At 40.8% G+C, this 18316-nt stretch overlaps 1 protein-coding gene across 1 annotated transcript in view; it reads left to right on the forward strand.

Moving 5' to 3' along the window:
- KDM1B (lysine demethylase 1B) overlaps positions 1-18316 on the forward strand; it is a 173600-nt gene that overhangs the window by 56225 nt on the left and 99059 nt on the right. Inside the window, 5 exon segments of the mRNA XM_030211446.1 lie at positions 4386-4424; positions 5726-5933; positions 7315-7499; positions 10974-11150; positions 14204-14278. Coding sequence (XP_030067306.1) covers positions 4386-4424; positions 5726-5933; positions 7315-7499; positions 10974-11150; positions 14204-14278 — 684 coding nt within the window.

Genomic DNA, 18316 nt, shown 5'->3' on the forward strand with positions numbered 1-18316 from the left:
CCAGAATGTCTGCATTTTCTATTGCAGCATAGTGCACTCCCAGGGGTTTTACACTTATGTAGGTCAAGATTGAATTTTTAAAAACATATTTATTTGTTCAGGCTTTTCATGTTGTACAATAGTAGATGGGCGGCACATGAAAAAGGTTGATGGGCTGTGTTTTTGTGCTAAGTATTAACTGTACATTGTTTTGGGAGTTTGTATTTTATTGTGTGTTCTTTTTTTTAATGGTATGTATGTTTTGATTATAATCCGCTTAGATTTATTTGGAATAGAAATTTTAAAATAATATACAGTGCAATCTGCTTAAGTGCAAGTGTCTGGGACCAAAGAAATACATGCAGTTAACCGGAGCGTGCACTTAACTGTTGTAACCCAAAGAAGCTCGAAATCTGATAAACACATGTACTGTTTATTATATGTACAGTATACAGTCTCCGTAGTGTGACCCAAAAAAGCTTGAAATCTGATAAACATATGTACTGTTTATTATACGTACAGTATACAGTCTCCGTTAACTGACGTTAGGCTTACTTGAAGTAATCAGTCATAGTCCTCTGTACACAATTGTGTCTGTGAATTCCGTAGACTATATCTGCCAGACGGTAAAAACTGTCATAGCACTGACATCCAGTGGCCTCCAGATAGGCCCGCACGGTGTTGAGACTCTCCAGCACTCTTGCAAAACTGACAGGAGGTTGTTGAATTTCGTCAGCATGTGCCTCGCTGCTCATTTCATCATCTGTTTCATCATCAGACGCTGCCTGCGTGTAGGCGCATATCTGGACATCAGTGCTGTCGTCAGCTGTTTGTAGATCATAATCAACAGCTACGTAGTGATGAAACTCCTCTTCAGTAACACCAACTGGGATGTCAATAGCCTGTTCATCTGACGCATTTGCAACAGCTGCATCTGTTTTGTCCCTCTCCACATCCTTAACAAAGCTTGCCCGCTTATAGCAGTTCACAATGGTTGCCTGTGTAAAATGATTCCAGGCTTCTTTCTGCATATGTAGGGAATCCAACAGTGATAGATTACGAGCCAGTTCAACAGCACGTTTATCCTTGCCAGTCTGGTCGTCCATAACGCTCATCAGATGACGTAGCTCAGGAGCCCGATAATGTTTTTTGAAATTGACTATTATGCCCTGATCCATAGGTTGAATCAGAGAGGTAGTGTTTGGTGGCAGGAAGACCACCTTGACGTTAGACAGCCTGACATCATCACTGTGTGCAGTACAATTATCACAAAGCAACAAAATCTGACGCTTTTGTGCCCGCATTCTAGTGTCTAACTTTAGCCACTGCTTCCAAATTTCCCCAGTCATTCATGAATTTGCATTAGCCTCGTATGACACAGGAAGTCGCTTAACATTCTTGGAGCAACGGGGCTGTTTGCTCTTTCCAATTACAAGTGGTTCCAACTTCTCACTCCCATCCATATTGCAGCAAAGGAGGATCGTCAGTTGGTCCTTCGAAGTTTTACTTCCTGTAGTTTCGGCTTGTTTGAACGCAAGTGTTCCATCAGGAATCGCTCGCCAGTAGAGACCGGTTTCGTCAGCGTTGAAAATGTCACTACATGAGGTGCAAACTCGTTCAAGATGATAGGAAGAACTGAAACAACCCAATTTTCAGCACCAAAGTCATCAGCGTCTTGTTTTTCACCATGCTGTTTCTTGAATTTTATGTTGTTCCTCTCCTTTCGTCTTTCCAACCATCCAACAGTGACTTTGAATTCAGTCAACCATCTTTAGCAATAGATGCTTGACTTTGTTTGTTTTCTAATTTTTTAAGAATTTCTATTCATTCAGCCAGTGTTAGACTTACAGCACGACGATGAATCCATTGTACACTCTAACAACTTTCTTTCTCTTATTCTAACAAATTAACTCTCATTGGTTACCTGTGGTAGGTAACCAATGAGATTTCAAATTTATCGCCCCTTTGTCATGTGCCAATCGGCTTCCATATTCCGTGCGTGAGCTTATGCAGAGTCTTTCCTGCAGAGGAGCGGTCTTAAATCATGCATATAAGCGAATCTTGCACTTATCAGTGGTGCGGTTTTATCAGTTTGTCCCCGTAGAAATTGATGGCCCCAAAAACGGGACCGAAATACGGCATGCAGTTAAACAGAGCACGAGCTTATCCGACGTGCACTTAAATGGAGTGCACTGTATAGCAAAGTCTGTATTTTTAAATTTTTGAGTTGTTTCAGAATTGTGAGGTAGATACCATTTGGTCCTGGTGATTTGTTAGGTATACTATTTAATATGTAATTCTCAGGTAGTAATGCAAGAATAACTTTCCTTTTAACAGTTATAGATATCAATGCTAGTTTAGAAATTCCACATCAGTTTTTAAGCTTGAGTAGTTCCGTTCTGCCAAATTACCTCAAGCTCACTGGATCAGTTTGGATCCAGAATTCATTACATTCACTCTTTGAATAAGTTGGGTACTGCTCATTCTGAAGGAAGTTTATGCTGTTTCAGACAAAATTTCTTCTCTTTAAATGTTTTGTTTTACTTTCCAGGAAACAGAGTAGGGTTGGGCCAAAGAAATTCGAGCAAAGTGCTGGGAAGTTCTTTGGCCCACCTCTACTCTGGTTCCTGGTATTTTTCATGTAGGGATTTCTTCCTTCCTTTTTGGTTGGTATTTTGTTTTTCTTTCCAACTTACCTGAGCTGCCAGTCTAGTCAGAGCCTGCTCCAAATACCCCTTTGCTGCCAAATATTGTTTTTTTTTCAAGCATTTCTTCTTGCAGTCCAATAGAAGAAAATATGTATTCCTGCAACCCAAATAATAACTTCTAACTTATACAGTAAATCTAAATCAGTACTTCGTTAATAAAACAGAGATAAATCAGCTTGCACCCTTTTCTGCCCATTTCTACTACTCTTCCCCCTTCCCCCAGGTGTTCAACTCTACTCACTGACACCGTGTTCTCCAGGTAAGCTGACTCTACCCCAGTCTGAGTCCCTTAGTAATAGTACTAAAAGGTTATTGCTAGGGGGCTGAGGCAGCCATTTTGATTCATAGAGTCACTGGGGCAAGCGCATCCAGGGATCTATCCTTTGTCTCATTAGTCAACTACTCTGGTAGTTGTCAGGGGGATGGAGATGTTCTTAGTGCTGGGATGATGGGAGCTGGGGATGAGCAGGTTGGTTGGTTGGTTCACCATTGGCCCCTGTAAGAGGGTCTGAAGGAGTATCAGGCCATATGTTAGAGACCAGATACATCCTGAGAAGAAAGATAATGCCACTTTTGAGGTGGCATTATTTTTCTATAATAACACAGCTTGCAAAGTTAAATGCAAGCTGTATTATTAATTTTGTATAACCATGTGCTGCTTTGCATACAATTGTATGCTTTGCAACTCTTTATTATATACCATGTGTTGTGCTAAAATATTGTGCATTAGGGGCAAATAACACATAGTTTTGTCATTAAACATTCTAAGGGCCCTGTTTACTAAGCCGTGTTGTAGGCGCGCTAGTGTTTTTAGCGCATGCTAAAAATTAGCACATGCTAACGACACCCATATATTTCTATTGCTGTCTAGCTTTAGTGTATGCTAACTTTTAGCACAAGCAAAAAATGCTAGCGCACCTTAGTAAATAGGGCTCTTTATTTGGCAAGTAACAGGCACCATTCCCTTCTTGCATTATAATAACTTTTGCTCTTATTCTTCTTTTGAGATGATGGCTGTAACTTTTTCCAAAGACATCTTTCTGTCATTCTGATGAACAGGGATTAAAGGTTAGAGCCTTTTTTTCCAGCTATTTAGCCATTATATACTGTTTGCAGATAGAAGTGCCATAAAAATAAATTATTCTTGGTTGTAATTAGGTGTGTAAATTTAAGAATTAATCCCAGCTAAATGATTTACAAAGTACGAGTTTCATATTGAACATGACAAAAATGCACTAATTTTTTTTTCTCAAAACTTCTGAACATGGATTCAGTTCTAAAAATATACATTACTTGGTTCAAATTACCTTGTTTTATTTTTATATTTATAATATTCCAAAGATGGCAGATAGTCAGATCTTACAGAGACACATCTTATGTTAAAAAAACAAGCAAAAAGAAAAAAAGGTAAATCTCATGTTTATCACTTAAGCCTATATTATAGGAGATATCCCACAAAAAAGAGATTCCATCAACACAATGCAGATTCAGAAGGGAAAACAAAGAAATAAATGACCACTAAGAGCAAACCAAGTTATACTACAATAGTATGAAGCTTCCCCAATCTAGTGAGTGGGACATGGCTTTTAGTGTATGTTTTTGGTTTTGTCTTTATTATAAACCAGTGTGACGTAAGCTCTCATTTGCATCATATTTTAGAATGGCTTTTGACAGTGCTGCTTTTCTCTTGGGTTTTAGAATGAGAGCCCCGACCAGTGCTCCATGCCTGAGGATATGGTATGTAATGCAGCTGCTTTCCTGAGATATTCTTGGTTTTCACTTCCACTTGAGCAGTGAATCCACTTGTCTTCCTCCTGTAGTCCTGGCACATAGTTGTGACTGCAGCATGCATGTGCATACAGAATCCGTACTACTTTGATGCACTTGTGATCTGGGCTCAATTCTTGCATCTGACCCACTGTCGGTTTTCTAGAGAGGGATTATTCGAAAGCATAGTGGGCTTGTGGTTTTGAAATCTGGATGAAAATCAGTTTAAAACTGATGATGATTGGGGAGATGGAGACAAGACAATGCTGGATAGTATGGGGAAGTGAGACAGAGAAGGTGAGGCAATGCTTTATGGTGGTGGGGAAAGGGGGGACAGACAGATGGGTGATACTGGACAATGGGAGAAGGGAGTGAGGGAGCTGGGTGATGGGGGAACAGAGAGAGAAAAGTGATACTGGATGATGGTATGGGGAGGAGAGATGATGTAATTACTGGATAGTGTGGGGAGATTAAAAAATGGGTGATCATGGATGAGGGAAGAGAGAGAGACAAAGAGGAGAGGTTCCTACTAGCTGGAGGGGAGGGGGGAGAGGTAACCTTTTAAACAGATAGGATTACTATAGCAGTGTACCAGACAATAAAACCATCTATTAACCAACATATGCGATCAGTCTTGCTATTAACAATTTTAATCTCAATTAGTTTAAACTAGGGATCCATGTTGATTAAAAAATGTAAGGCTTAATTGATAAGAAAAGCCTAGATTGTAATGGCAGGTTAATGAGAACATTTGTGTCCTGCATAAAGAGGCGATCCACTATGGTTTCAAAATTTGCATTGCCCAAGGTTTCTTGTGGCATTTCTTTTTCTTTTGTTTGCTATTTTTGAGTTAGTGGATATAGCAAATAGGAGTCAAGATTAAATTTTACTTTTGCAGCCTTCTGTGCCTCCCCTTCCAGTCTTAGATTTCATTTGTTAAATATGCTTCACCTAAAGCAGTGTCAGTAAATTAGAGTTCGATATGCAGAAGGTTATTCAGAATTCCAGCTGAATTGCCTGAATCTTCTAATCTTTTACACTTTTATATATTTAGTCTATTGGTTAAAACCGATATATTGTAGTAAGTAATTATCTTACCATTTGAGGCATGCAGAACATTCCTAAGAATTTCTTCATAAGGAATATAATACTGAAGGATAAAATGATGAAAGAATATAGTATCTAAATCACAACAAAATAATTCTTTCATTTTCCCCTTGTTTCTGTGCCTTTTCTTCTCTTCCAACACACCACTGTGCTCCCTACCCAAGAGAGTATGTGAAGTCTCAGACCATCGGTGGTACTCTATGCTTATCTTGCCTCCTTTGCTGAAGGACAGTCCGGCAGCTGCCCTGTTGTCTGCATACTATCCAGATTGTGTAGGCATGAGCCCGTCCTGTACCAGTACCAACCGCTTACTCAGTGAACCTAGCCTTGGGAAGCTAGAACACTACAAAGGTGTTATAGCCAACCCTGTGGGTAAGAGCTATGTGCAGAATTCTGTGGTGGTATCAATTTATGGTTACGTGTGCCTTTGTTACTAGTATGGGGTTTGTAACACTTTCACTGTAAGTTCTGAAAGTGTAGAGGCCTTGTTCAACCAACATGAAGGTGGTACTTTTATTCAAAAATGATAATGAGAGAATAAGTGTTTGAACACATTCATAGTAAATAAACACTAAGACCAGAATAATGCAGTTTGTTAAATAATAAAGCTATAATACATCCACTCTTCCTGTTTAACACATATTAAACTGTTGGAACCGATAGGGGAATAGCCAACAATTTTGCAATCTGCTATCACTTTTGGAGTCCGCACCCTGAGTATTGTGTTCAATTCTAGTCGCCACATCTCATGAAAGATATAGTAGAATTGGAAAAGGTGCAGCGAAGGGCGACTAAAATGATAGTGGGGATGGGACGACTTCCCTATGAAGAAAGACTAAGGAGGCTAGGGCTTTTCAGCTTGGAGAAGAGACGGCTGAGGGGAGACATGATAGAGGTATATAAAATAATGAGTGGAGTGGAACAGGTGGATGTGAAGCATCTGTTCACGCTTTCCAAAAATACTAGGTCTAGGGGGCATGCAATGAAACTACAGTGTAGTAAATTTAAAACAAATCAGAGAAAAGGTTTCTTCACCCAACGCATAATTAAACTCTGGAATTCGTTGCTGGAGAACGTGGTAAAGGCAGTTAGCTTGGCAGAGTTTAAAAAGGGGTTAGACGGTTTCCTAAAGGACAAGTCCATAAACCACTACTAAATGGACTTGGGAAAAATCCACAATTCCAGGAATAATATGTATAGAATGCTTGTACGTTTGGGAAGCTTGCCAGGTGCCCTTGGCCTGGATTGGCCGCTGTCATGGACAGGATGCTGGGCTCGATGACCCTTGGTCTTTTCCCAGTGTGGCATTACTTATGTACATTCATATCATTGGTTCCTAAGAGGGAAAAAAAAGAACCAATGTTAAAAAAAACCTCCTAACTAATGGAGAAAAATGGCTGGTTCCAAAAAAATCCCTCTGCCTTGTAAAACAGGTTAGAATGAATGAGTATACTTAATATTTCACAACTATTCTGAACATTAAGTTAACAGCCCACACTTACCTTAAAAATGGCAGCGCGGTCTAAAGTGATTCCTGCAACAATCTTTCCAGCATCACCATCTGGGACTTCTCCTCCATACTGTAGTGCACTGCCTATCCAACAACCTTTTCTTCTTCAAAGTAAATAAACACATCATGGCAGGGAAGTAACCAAAGGGAAACTTAATATTTAAAGGCACCTTGAATAGAAGAATAGGAGATTTTTATAAAATGAATCCCAATATGTGAAAATAATGCAGTGTTGTTTTTCAGTTACAGGAATGAACCGGTATTTCCAGCCATTCTACCAGCCCAATGAGTGTGGAAAAGCGCTGTGCGTGAGGCCAGATGTGATGGAACTAGACGAGCTCTATGAGTTTCCAGAGTATTCCCGAGACCCTACCATGTACCTGGCCATGAGGAATCTTATTCTAGCTCTGTGGTACAAAAACTGCAAAGTAAGAGGAATCCTCTAGATCTATCCTATAATTTGATGCCTTTCATCTGACAGTCAGAAAAGTAATAAAAAATATTACTTTTGTCATGAACTTCTTTTTTTTTTTTTTTTCCCTAATATGAGAAAACCAACCTCCTCTGCTTTTGTAAGATCTTTTTTCTAGCCAGAATGCTAAACAATGGCACTTTTTGGATATTATGGGAAGGAATAATTAGTTCTAAGGAACTGCTGAGTAGTCTTAGGTTCATTTTTTTAAATGTGGTTATCCACCTTTCGATTACATCTGCAAAGTGACATATGTCTTTAAAATAACAACATATTTCATTTGAGCATCAATAAAGTAATTAAAATCAAATTGCAAGACCAGATTATAAACTTGTGCTGCTAATAGCCTAAATTATACAGTTTAAAACTCAAGCGTATTAATAAAAGAACGAAATAAAATATTGCACCACAAAGATTGACAACCAAAGCCACAAATCTAGTCATACCAACAACTAGGAAGTACCTAGATCATCAAACTCCTCTGTAAAATACCAGATCGTCAATCCTAATTTAAAATTAACGTTTGTAGAAAACATCCAGACTTTAGAACTTGTTCTTATATTTTTATTTATGTTTTGGGATTTATTAAGTACCTTTATAAAGAAATTCACCCAAGATAGTGTACAGCAGGTTTGTCAAACATTTGTATGATGATGCTCATGCTGTTTGTAAAATATGATGAAACACTTTAATAGGCAGACAAGGGGGCAAGTGCAGTTGAGAGATATAGATGGGACAAAATGGGTAATACAGAGTCATTGGGATAAATAGATGGGCAGCTAATTAGAAGGTAAATGGTATTTGTAGTTGTCCCCCAGTTTTTCTTTCTTTAGAAAACCAGAAACATACGTTGCCATGTGCAGTGGGGTAAAACCATGACTTGTAACTAAAATAAAGAACTGGCTAGTAGTTCTGCCCACAGGTTATTTCTGGTTATGTTCCCTTGATCTTAGCAGCTCTATCACAATGTGGGTAGCTGGGGACAGGCTAGGACAGGTCCTATGTACCACACATACCTCATTCGCAGTGGTAGCAGTTGTTTGGATATCTACTCAGGCAGAACACCTGCTCAGCCCTTGCCTCTTGTTCCTGGGAGAGACCAATAGAAAGAATACCACACACAAACAATTGTTAGTTAAATGGCAAAAGCTTTTGGGAGCAGTCACAGCATTCACTTAGTGAATTGACACCTGACTGACTCAACCCACCCTGTCACTCTTGCTCTTTTATTGAAGAGCCTCTGACAGGTGTTATATAAATCAACAGTTCAGCAGTCCAAATACTGTAATCAATAAAGCAATAACAGTCTGCAGTTAGGTGGTAAAGTCCCACTATTATAATCAGTAAACAGATACTGATTACATGTATACGTTGAATTTTGGGTACATATGCAGTGTTCTAGTAGTTCAGAGATAAGCAAAGCTAAAAATTTAAGTTCAACTTTGTTCCTTTTCTGTTTGCACAAGAGATATTTACAGCTTTCAGACAACGTTCAGAAAATTTCCAGCATCTGCACGGGATACACTTGCCCATGCACTGAAACTTGGAAAACTGCTTAATTCACTCTTTGTCTATTTCCCTACTCATATCTTTAACCCCTGATACTTTTCTCTGGATAGTGGGATCCTGTTCTCATAAATGCTCTAAGGGTCATTACAACAGCTTCTCTTCAAATGTTGACATCTGCTCTGTTGTTTTTGGATATACAATCAAATTTTAATAAACATAGACAAACATTTCCGCCCTTATCGTTAACACCATTGGCCTCTTGCATTTGCCTGTGCTTTCTAAATCCTCTTGGCCACCCACCTCGCAGAAGCTGGTAGGTGGCATAAGCAGTTGTAGCAACCACACTGGGATTACATAACCAAAACAGCCCTGCTTCTAGGGAGCAAAGATGAGAAGGGTAAGTACCGGATGGGGTGCTCAAGGTGGAGTTTTCACTGTCCCAGGGGCGTATCTGGACTGGCAGTAGGGGGGGCCAGGGCCAGAGGGAGGGGGCACATTTAGCCCCCCCCCCCGCCATTGCCAGAGCCCCCCCCCGCCACCAACGACTCTCTCCACCTCCTCTCCCGCCACCAACCGTCCCCCGCTGACGTTGTTTACCTTTGCTGGCGGGGACCCCAACCCCCGCCAGCCGAGGTCCGCTTCCGCCTGCTTTTAAAAATAATTCTTCAGCTGGCGGGGGACCCCAACCCCCGCCAGCCGCCGAGGTCTTCAAAGTTCTTTTTCGTCGTCCTCCTCCGTGGCCATGCTGTACGCTGCTGATTCGGAGTCTGTCTGACGTCGCACCACGTTGTACGCACGTACAACATGGTGCGACGTCAGACAGACTCCGAATCAACAGGGTACAGCATGGCCACGGAGGACGACGAACAAGAACTTTGAAGACCTCGGCGGCTGGCGGGGGTTGGGGTCCCCCGCCAGCAAAGGTAAACAACATTAGTGGGGGAGGGTTGGCGACGGGAGGGGGGGCCAGGGCGAAATCTGCAGGGGCCCAGGCCCCTGTGGCCTCATGCAGATACGCCCCTGCACTGTCCACTCGGAATACTCCAGAAACCAGGGTGGGGCATGTCCAGAATTGCTCTGTTGATGGGCCTAATGTTATAGGGAGGACAAAACCCTTTGCTAAATACTGTTTGCAATTTTTAGTATCTCATGGGATTAATTTTCAAAGGGTCTTCGAAAGTTAGGCACCAGGAAGATGCGCACTAAGCACCAATTCTATAATGCCCAAGCCCCCTTGCAGTTATGCATTATGAACATGCAGTTTGCAGAATTCAGACTAATTTATACTGACAATTACATATGTAACTTAATTAGTGCCAATAATTGATAGTTAACTTAATTAGCTGCTAATTAGCATTATCCACATAACTAACATTATTCTATAAATTATGCAAATTTGCACGCTAACCCCCACATTCTGTAAATGGGGTGCAAATATCTGGATCACTATCCTGAGATGTGTTCGCAACTAAATTGGCTAATGAGCCAATTAGCACCAATAATTTGTTGCTAACGATTAGCTTCACAATTAGGGCTTAATTTTATTGTTTGGTGACTGTCTAGCTAGAGATTATTTTTTTTTTATTGCTTTTCTTTTATTAATGTCAATTGAGACAGCATCAGTGTGGGCAGTTGTGTGCATGGAACTCTTTAGTTGTCCTGTGTTCCTTGTAAACGTGTTGTATCTAAATTAATAACAAAGTTTTTGACTGGAAAATCCGGTAAGTCAAATGTGTTTTCACTCGTAGTTGTGCCCCAGGTCTCTGTGGTAGAGAGGATTCTTGAACTTATGGCCCAGCACTTTTGCTAAATAGTAGTCCCATGCTGCAGCCACTAGGCCTTTTCAAAGTACCTGGTAATTGTCGAATATTATATCTAGAGCGAGTTCCAATTTTGTTTCACTTTTGTTCTCTACATTCAGGAAGCTCTTACCCCACAGTTGTGCTCTCATCACATAATGGTACGAGGGCTTGTGCGCATCCGCTGTGTGCAAGAGGTGGAGAAGATACTACACTTCATGACCAGAAAAGGACTGGTCAACACAGGGATTCTCTCTGCCCGCTCTGGCCAGCATTTCCTCCCAAAAGAGTATCATAATGTACGTAGTCATGGCTTTGTAGTATTTTTAAGAAATAAACTTGAATTCCAGTGCGTTTTTATTTATTTATTTTTTTTAACTTATACATTTTATTGAAACATCATCTCAAGTACAACATAGAGCTTCTGGCTCTGAACAAATTACAACTTATTTTTTATCTTAACAGTTTCCTTCAAGCCCTTTTATCCCTCCTTCCTTCCCACCTTTCCTTCCCTCCCCCCCCCCCCCGCCCTCCAACACCTCCATTCCCTCTTTACCTCTCCCCCCAACAGTCCGAATACCCCCTACTCTTTGATTCCCCCACCCTTTGTCCCCTTTATATTCTCTAGTTGTGACCATTCTGGCGCTGCAGCATTATATCTACCCCTGCGTTTGTCAATTTTTCCAGTGTGATTTTAACAAGATTGCGAATGTTGTCTCTCTCTCTCATATATATATAGATATATATATATATAGATAGATATAGAGATATACAGAGAGAGACTGACTTTAATTTATTTGATTTCTGTGTGTGAAATGGTGTTCTAATACACAAATATAAAATTGCTGGGGTTATATGCACATAAATATATACTAACTGCCTCTAGCGCATAACTTTACTTAGAATAAGTGGAGGCATTCCAAGGTGTAGAGCTGAGGCAGAGCCATGACTTAGGCACACTGGGTATTAAACATGTGTAAAAGTGGCTAGAAATGTCTGACGTTCTGTGTGAGCCTCGCAGTAGGTGTGCATGGTACTCATTAGAGGGTTGTAGAGGGTTGGTTTGTAAGGGCAGGTGTGTGTATGTATGTATGTATAAATATATATGTGTACATATATATATGTGTGTATATGTATAAATATATATATTGTAACCAGGTACCTCTCTTGTGCAGCCAAGGATAGAACAATCTCCTCCAGCCACAGGCTCCCGGTACAGTGAAGAAACAGATGTCCACCAGTAACTTCAATCTTAAGAACTTTTATTCCATGCAGGTTTCTAGTACACAGTTCCAATAGCAGCATAGCACATACCAGGATTCAATACAGGCTTACAGGCTCCAGTCTGGGCTCTTTATCCACTTTAGGAGAGTTCAATATTTTAGGGACTCCTCCTACCCAAGGGTTTTCCCCTGCATCAGCTTCACAATGAATTCAATACTTTTGGGACTTCCTCTCACCCAAGGAATCTCAGCCTGCTTCAGTACTTTAGGGACCTCCCTGCCCAAGGATTTTTAGCCTGCAAATACTTTAGGGACCTCCCTGCCCAAGGGTTTTCAGCTTGCAACTGCTTCTCTCCTTCTGCTTCTCTGTCCTGAACTGAACTGACCTGAACTCCACTCTGCTGGGACTCCTTCCCACCTGCCTAATCAATCCCTGGCTTCCGCTACCACCACCAGTCATTCTCCTACCATTAGCTTCCTCACACCCAAACCAGCTGAGTTAAGCATTAGACTAATGAGACCAATGATGAGCTCCTGCACACAGGGTTTCCCAACTCTCTTTCCGCCTAGTGGCAGCCACTCTACACAACCTGCCAGCTTACACCCATGTCTTCCCCGATTGCAGCTAGGAGTCCAGTCCGGGTTCTTCATCTCACCCTCTGGCTCCTTGCCTGCAATGCCTTCTGGGACTTGTATTTCAGACTGAAACTGCCTTAACCCAAATATCCTGGAGGTGACTTTATCATTATTTATATATATATATATATATATATATATATATATATATATATATATATATATATATATATATACTTTGTAAAATAGTCATCATTTATGTGCTTTTCTGGTGCACAAGGTAGGAACCCTTTTATAGAAGTCCCCTCTTCATGTCTAGTCATGTATGGAGGTCGTTCTATGAAGGTCAGCTAAAGTTAGGCACTAGGATGTGTGCTAAGTATGGATTCTATATCACCAATTACATGCATAATTAACGTTTTGCACAAGTTGGCATTTAGGCTCGACTACTTATACTGTGTCAAAGGCTGGTGTCAATACTTGCACCTAAATGCGCCAATTATGTGCGTAACTGGCAGTGTTCTAAAAAGGTTAGTGCATAGGTACTTGGCATGCCGTCCTCCCCCCACCCACTCAATCATCACCTCTCTAGCGGTTATGCACTGTAGCACTTAGGCACCAACATTATAGAATAGCACCTAAGTGCAAATACATATGTAACACTAAATTAGAGCCCATTAACTCCAGAATTCTCACCTAATTAGCCAACTAACTGGCAGTATTCTATAACCTGTTTGCATAATTTTGCATGTTAAGCTTGACAATGTATGCCGGAAAATATAGAATGAGGGGCAGAGAGGGTGATTCTATAACGGCTGCCTGTAGGTGAAGGGCAAGTTAGGCACCTTTTTTCAGCCTGTTTCATAAAAGCATGTAGGCACCTATCTGTATAAAAAAAAGAATACTAGGAGCAAAATGTCAGAAATCTCTGCTAGGTTGAAGCCATGGGTATATACATGCCTGCTCAGAAATGTGCATAAATGTTCATATATATGCATGTATTTTAGAAATAGTACATGTAAACCACAAAACTGCCGCGCTCCACCCTGAACACTACACATGGGTTAATTAAAAGCATTCTCCTTGTCACTTCAGTACGTTTACATGGGTTACCCTAGGATATTTGTTTTCATAAAATTGCCCCCATCGTGCATTTTAATCTTAACGTATTTTGGATGAATGCATGTGCAGCCTAGAGCCCGATTTTGTAACAGGTTGCCTGTATGAGGAGTCCAGAAAGGCTCCTGTTTTATTAAAGCACTGCTAGAAAATAAGCTCTAAGATCCAGCTGATTAGTGTGCAAATGCGATGCACTTATTTATACATGCTCTGAGGCAGGTGCAGATGTGTGCAGTTTTCTACATTTGTACTTGTGTGTTTCCTAAAATATTCATATACATTAGCATGCTACTCCTGCTCCACCCAGTGATGCCCAGTTAAGTTTGCTAATACATAAAAATGAGCCCTCTAGCAAATAGTACACATTAAATAACATATAAAATATCTTTTAAGTTCAACTTGTGATTTCGTTTATTCATTTTTTCCCTTTCAAGAAATCCGTCATTGTCGTTGGGGCTGGCCCAGCAGGGCTAGCAGCTGCAAGACAATTACAGAACTTTGGAATTAAGGTGAGAATAAATATAAGCTCCTCATTAGGGGGGTTAAACCAGAGCCGTCCCGAGGGCTATATGAGAGGTGGATGTAGAAGTATGAAGCTGATGCTTATCGTCCTGTGAGGAAACGGATACTGAAGTCATCTTGGATGGTCAGTTGTACTAGCTGGGTTAAGCCTTCTCTGCCCCCGATTAGCTGTTTTGTATCGCTACCCCTAAAGCAGCCTAATTGGCGAAACGTGGCTACGGGTCCGTTTGAATAAAAGAAATAGAAATTCTACATATATTTACAGGTAAATGTTAGCACCTAGGTTATAGAGTTGCTGCCCAAATGGCTAAAGTGCGCTCTAACATATATGTGCTTCTGTGGTAGAACAACCTAATTGAATTCAATAGAGGTGATCTTTGTAATGGGGGCTGCTCAATAAAATTCCAAAAAAAGCCCAGTGCTAATAAAAACATTTCTTTTCAGACTTATAATACTTTATTGCACATCCTTCTTAAAAGTCGGTCAGTCTGTGATACTTTTAAGAAAGATGTGCAATAAAGTTTGAAAAGAAATGCTTTTATTAGCACTGGGCTTTTTTTTTTTTTTTTTTTGGAATATCTGTGGTAGAACAAGCCATTTTTTATTAATTGGTACTAACCATCAAAAAAAATCAAGCATCTGGAAGGTGGGCTCAAATGACAAAATGGCAATCGAATGTGTGAAATTGTGAGTTCCTTCTTCTTCCCAGATATGATCATTGCAATGAAATAGGTCCTGGATCGTTTGTCCACTGAAATTCATACTAGCTTGGATTTGCAACAGGAAATATATATTTTTCTACAAGATATATTTATTTGCATTTAGCTTCTGTTTTTTCATTAGCTGCCAAAATAGTTTCTTCCATAACAAGACCAGTGCACAGGTTGAAGAAGCGGAGGATGGAATGGGGGAGATCGAAGAGTCACTTACTGTACCATTGCAGAAAAGTGAGTTGAGGGTGAGACAGTGACAAGGCCAAGGAACAGGATGATTTTAGAGAGTAGAAGACATTGGAACAGCATACAGATAATGGCCTACCAAAAAAAAAAAGATGGAAAGTTTTTTTTTTTTTTTTTTTTTAAAGGCCAGTTGAGTTATTTTCATAGTGCCACCCCCCCTTACAATTCTAAATATATCAGCCACGAATCAATTAAAATAGACCGTGTTCATCGTTCTCTGGCACTGTGATTGTTAGGTTGTGTTATTTTGGAGATAAGCAGTATATTATGACAATTGTCTAGAAGTTTGGGGAAATGCATTAACAGGACTCCTGCCTTCTCACAGTGCCACAGACATTTATTGGTACCAGTTGAAAGAAGAACTCTGCAAGAATGGTTAACTCTTATGCCATGTTGTACTCCACTAGGCTAAAAATCACTTGGAGTGTCCAGAGAAATAGTCAGTGCCCCTATCTGTAGAACCAGCGCATCTAAGAATTGATTGAGATGGACATAAATAGTGACAGCCAAACATGGTCTCTTCCATGATGTTTAGGTGGGAGGTATGCTTCTTTTCATAAACTTTTATTCTTGTTTTGCTGTTACTTGGGGTCCATTTTCTCTGGAATAACTTATAACACAATACAGAACTAAAGAGGTTCTTTGAAGGAAATTAAGCTGCCCTTAAGGGTCATGTAATGGATTAGTACTTTACATCAGGGCTCAGTAAATTGCAGGTGTCAGACTGCCATGGCACCTAAGAACTGAACCTTAGTACATGAGCTTTCATGATACTGTATCTGCAGGAGTTTCATGTATACCTGCAGGCATGGCATTCAGTACATTTACACTGAACAGTGCAGGAATTTCCATTGGAAGCCTTGTAAAACTTGAAACCATGAGGAGCTGGAAGTGATTTCATTCTCCATTATGTCTGCTTAGTTCCCTTGCTGCCGCTCGGCCTCTTTAATATCTTTTATAAACCTGATTATCGACCCGGTTAGAGGCAGGAATTTACAACCTTTTGATTTCTTGTGCATTGGCCATGACTCAAAAGTCTAAATTGAAGGAGACGACTAAGCCTACTGCTCATCTTGCACCATGTGTTTCCTAAACATGAGTCAGTCTTGAATGTGGAATCAGAAGTTTCACTAGTTTGAGGAGGAGAAAGGTCACTCTATTTCTTGGGATCTCAAGCCATAATTAAATGATCTGAGACATCCTAATATCACTTTTAGCTCTTTTTTTCTGTCTCGCTATTTCAGACTCTTCTGCCCTATTTGTCCTGTCCTATTCTGCTGGGGGGGGGGGGGGGGGGTGATTTTAATACAGTGGTGGACTTGTGGTGGGACAGAAAAAGAGTTGCCTTGAGCCCCGCTGTCAGATCTTGCTGGGGGTGGGGAGGATGATTTATCATGTCCTAGTTTAATTGAGGTTTGGAGAGTTCTCCACCCAGGAGAATTTGATTTTACCTCTATCTCTAGAGCCCATCGTAGTGAGAGTCGATTAGATTATATTTTGATTTCCGAGATGGCTTTCTTGGCTGTTAAAGCTGTGGAGATAGTTTCAGGATGCATTTCTGATGATGCTATGGTTCACCTTACTTTAACTGTAGCTTGAAAAGCACATAGTCTGCTTTGCCGTTACATCTCTATGATGTAACCGTCCACCAATATCTCGCCGCTATGTGGGAAGACTATAGCATGAATAATCGACAGATAAACCAGGTTTGTTTTGGGAGGCGGTCAGACCATCTCTTATTTACATCATAGGGAGATGCAACTTAATCGGGATATTTTGTGCCTTCATGACCAGTTAAATAAGGCACAGTGAGAACTAGCTAAATGTTGAACCCCAGCCAATAAAAAATAATATTTATATCTTTAGCATTCCATTAATGAACTCCTACATGTGCATACTATACAGGGCATCCAGTATCGGCGTCATTGCTTTTATAGATACGGTAATCGAGCTGGAACATGCTCATGTGGTTGGTATGCGTGGAAGTGGGCCATAGATTTATTCCCATAGTCAGAGACCTGGGAGGTCATCCTGTCGCAGACGGTTCTTTTATTTGCAAAATGTTTTCCAGTTACTATGACACTGTATACATTGCAAGAGGTGGAGTCTCCGCCTCAGGCAGCCTTTTTGAAGGGTGTCTGTTTCTTAAAGTTGTGGGATAACTTAGTTACTTTTAATTCTCAACTACATGAGGGTGAGATTCGTTATGCAATTGAGACTACTGCCTCGTGGAAAACTTCGGGCCCGGACGGCTTTCCCTGTAGGATATTATAAAATACTGACTCACCATGTCACTCCTACTTTGTTTGCTGTGTATGAGAACGTGTTGCGACAAGACATCTTACCAGAGACTATGCGGGGTGCTACTATTATTCACATTCTTAAACAGGGCAGAGATCTGCTGCAGACATCTTCATATCGACCAATTTCCCTTTTAAATGTAGATGTTGAGCTTTATTCTAAAATTTTGGCCAATTGCTTGGCAGATATAGTTCCCTGTTTAGTGGGCTAGCATCAGGCTTGCTTTGTTAAGGGACGAAATGCTGTGGAGTGACCAAAAAGATTCTATGCTGATAGGGTTTGATATAGAAAAGGCCTTTGATACAATTTCCTGGTCCTATCTTTGGGCAGTTTTGCCATGATATGGGTTTTCTGGGCAGATATTGGCTATAATTTCTTGTATCAGCATCCTTGGGCCCAGGTCTTGATCAATAGCTTTCTATCTCCTAGGCTAGATATTCAATGGGTTCTCCGAGGACAAGCAGGCTGCTTGTTCTCACGACTGGGTGACGTCCGCGGCAGCCCCCACCAACCGGAAAGAAGCTTCGCGGGACGGTCGGCACGCAGGGCACGCCCACCGCGCATGCGCGGCCGTCTTCCCGCCCGTGCGCGACCGCTCCCGCCAGTTCCTTTTTTTCCGCGCCTGGAGAGAGTCGTGTTTTGCGCTCTCTCTGTTCAGCCGCCGGATCGTTCGATCGCGTTTACGCTGATCGTGCTTTTTCTAACTTTGTTTTTCGGTTTTAGTTATCGCCCGGTTTCCTTTAAAAAAAAAAAAAAAAAAGAAAC

The sequence above is a fragment of the Microcaecilia unicolor genome, chromosome 1 (assembly GCF_901765095.1).
Source record: "Microcaecilia unicolor chromosome 1, aMicUni1.1, whole genome shotgun sequence".
NCBI lineage: Eukaryota > Metazoa > Chordata > Amphibia > Gymnophiona > Siphonopidae > Microcaecilia > Microcaecilia unicolor.